General features: G+C 54.4%; 1 protein-coding gene across 4 annotated transcripts in view; it reads right to left on the bottom strand.

The window, feature by feature from the left end:
- The window catches only part of HM13 (histocompatibility (minor) 13), a 45,789-nt gene that overhangs the window by 18,486 nt on the left and 25,485 nt on the right, over window positions 1-1,818 (bottom strand). For 3 of the 4 annotated variants that reach the window (XR_551574.1, XM_008587445.1, XM_008587443.1), the window contains exons 5-6: window positions 874-959; window positions 673-798 (exon numbers count right to left, since the gene is read on the bottom strand). The exons of the other annotated variant lie outside the window; for it this stretch is intronic. Coding sequence is in view for 2 of the 3 variants with exons in the window: in XM_008587445.1 (XP_008585667.1) it covers window positions 673-798; window positions 874-959 (212 nt within the window). In the remaining variant the exon portion in view is untranslated. The remainder of the gene's footprint in view (window positions 1-672; window positions 799-873; window positions 960-1,818) is intronic. 4 annotated transcript variants of the gene reach the window in all.

The following is a 1,818-nucleotide window of genomic DNA, read 5'->3' as shown; positions in this document are numbered from 1 at the left end:
GCTGTCCCTGGGCTTCTGGATGTGCTGCTGCCTGAGATCTGCTGGGAGTGGGGCAGGGAGCTGGGAGGGGCTCCAGAGCAGATGGCAAGAAAGAGGGGAAATTTAAAGGAGTATGGAAAGGACCTCTGATGGCCCAAGCCAGGCAGTCTGTGTTTCTTCAGGGTTCTGCCCCTCCCAAAAGATAAAAGTCCTCTACCCCTCTCAAGGGAAAAGAGGCTGCCCAGGGCCAGGGAAAGGGTGCCTGAGTCAGGCTGACCTCAATCTCTCCAAGATGCCTTGCAGAGTGAGTGTGATAGGTCCCTTAGCACAGCTGGCCTCTGTCCTCCCAGGTGAGTGTCCTGGTTGGGCCCATTCAACAGCGTTCTGCCACCCCTGCCTGAACTTCTCTGAGTCTCGACTCTCTTGCTGAGGAGACGTGGGATTAAGTAATAACACTGTCAAGGTCACTGTGAGGAAGAAGACACCAGGCAGCGTGGACACAGTAAGAGGTGGCATCTGGTCTCTCTGGCTACTTCACAGATGATCCCAGAGAGAACCTGTTTTGGGGTCCTGACTTCCAGTCCAAGGCAGTTGCTGTTCAGCAGATGACTGCCACTTGGGCCAGAGAGGCAGGAAAGTAGGAAAGTGAGGGGGCCCCAAAGTTGGACATCCTTGGTGTCCTGCCTGACTCACCCAGAAGACATCGTAGATGAAGAGTCCACCCAGCAGGATGCAGCCAGTGCTGACATTGTTCAGGTGCAGGAGCTCCACCCCATTAAGGGAGAAGGCCAGGCCAAAAAGGTTGTTGGCAATCCAGTGCTGGGGAAAGGTGGGAGTGAGACCAGCTCTCTGTACTCCCACCCTGCCCTGTCACCCCAGGCTCTGGCTACTCACCTTCCTCAGCAGGTACCAGACGCCAACAATGCTGCTCAGGCCCAGGCACACCAGGTCCTTGGTGTCAAACTCATAATTGATGATCTCTGAGCAGAGAGGCCGGGTAAGTCCACTCCCCGGGGCGGGGCTGCCCCTCCCACCTGTCAGCCCCTGGACGGAGGAGGGCATGGCTGTGGGCACTGTCAGATGCCCTCAGGTTGGGGGGCAGGGGAAGGGTCAGCCTCAGCTACGCCATACTGGTGGGAGTTCCAGGATGGGGAGAGCTCACTGGAGCCACCCTAACCCTTCCAATTTCCTATAAGATGGAATGGAGGCCCAGAGAGAATACAACCCTGGAACAGGGTCAGTGGGAAGTGGTTTTTGGTGTTGGAAACAAAGGCTCTGCCACTTGTAGCTGGGTGACCTTGGGGGACGCAGTTCCCTCTCTGAGCTTCAGTTTCCTCATCTGTAAGAAAGGGATAACAGCACCTCCCTCACAGGGCTGCTGTGAGCAGATGGTCCTTACAATGCACTCAGCACAGTGCCTGGAACACAGTGGGTGCTCAATCAATGCCAGCTGCCGCTGAGTCTAGGTCTTTAGTAAGATCCTAGTTCATTCTGGAATCTTTCTACTTTGCCACGAAAGGAATTAAGAAGGTTGCTGGCAGCTCTAGCTCACTAGCATAGGGGGAAGAAAAAGGTAAGAGATGGAGGCCTGCAAAAAGGCAGGAGGAGTCGAGTCCCTAAGGCTGCTCTTGAGGGGAGCCCTCGGGTAGAAATCCTAATGTCAGACCAATTCTTGATTGCTCCCAAGTTTCCTAATGTGGAAGCCCAGAGAGATGGTGGAGCTTGTGCAGGGTCACAATGCAGCCACTCCTTTCAGATCCAGAGTATGGCAGATTGCTGCTTGTCCTCCAGTTTCTGTTTCTCTTCTGTGGTAACAGCACCCTGATTTTTTTTTTTTTT

Source organism: Galeopterus variegatus, unplaced genomic scaffold, assembly GCF_000696425.1.
Source record: "Galeopterus variegatus unplaced genomic scaffold, G_variegatus-3.0.2 Scaffold4397, whole genome shotgun sequence".
Lineage (NCBI taxonomy): Eukaryota > Metazoa > Chordata > Mammalia > Dermoptera > Cynocephalidae > Galeopterus > Galeopterus variegatus.
The sequence above is the reverse complement of the archived record's forward strand: the minus strand, read 5'-3'. Positions and strand labels throughout refer to the sequence as shown.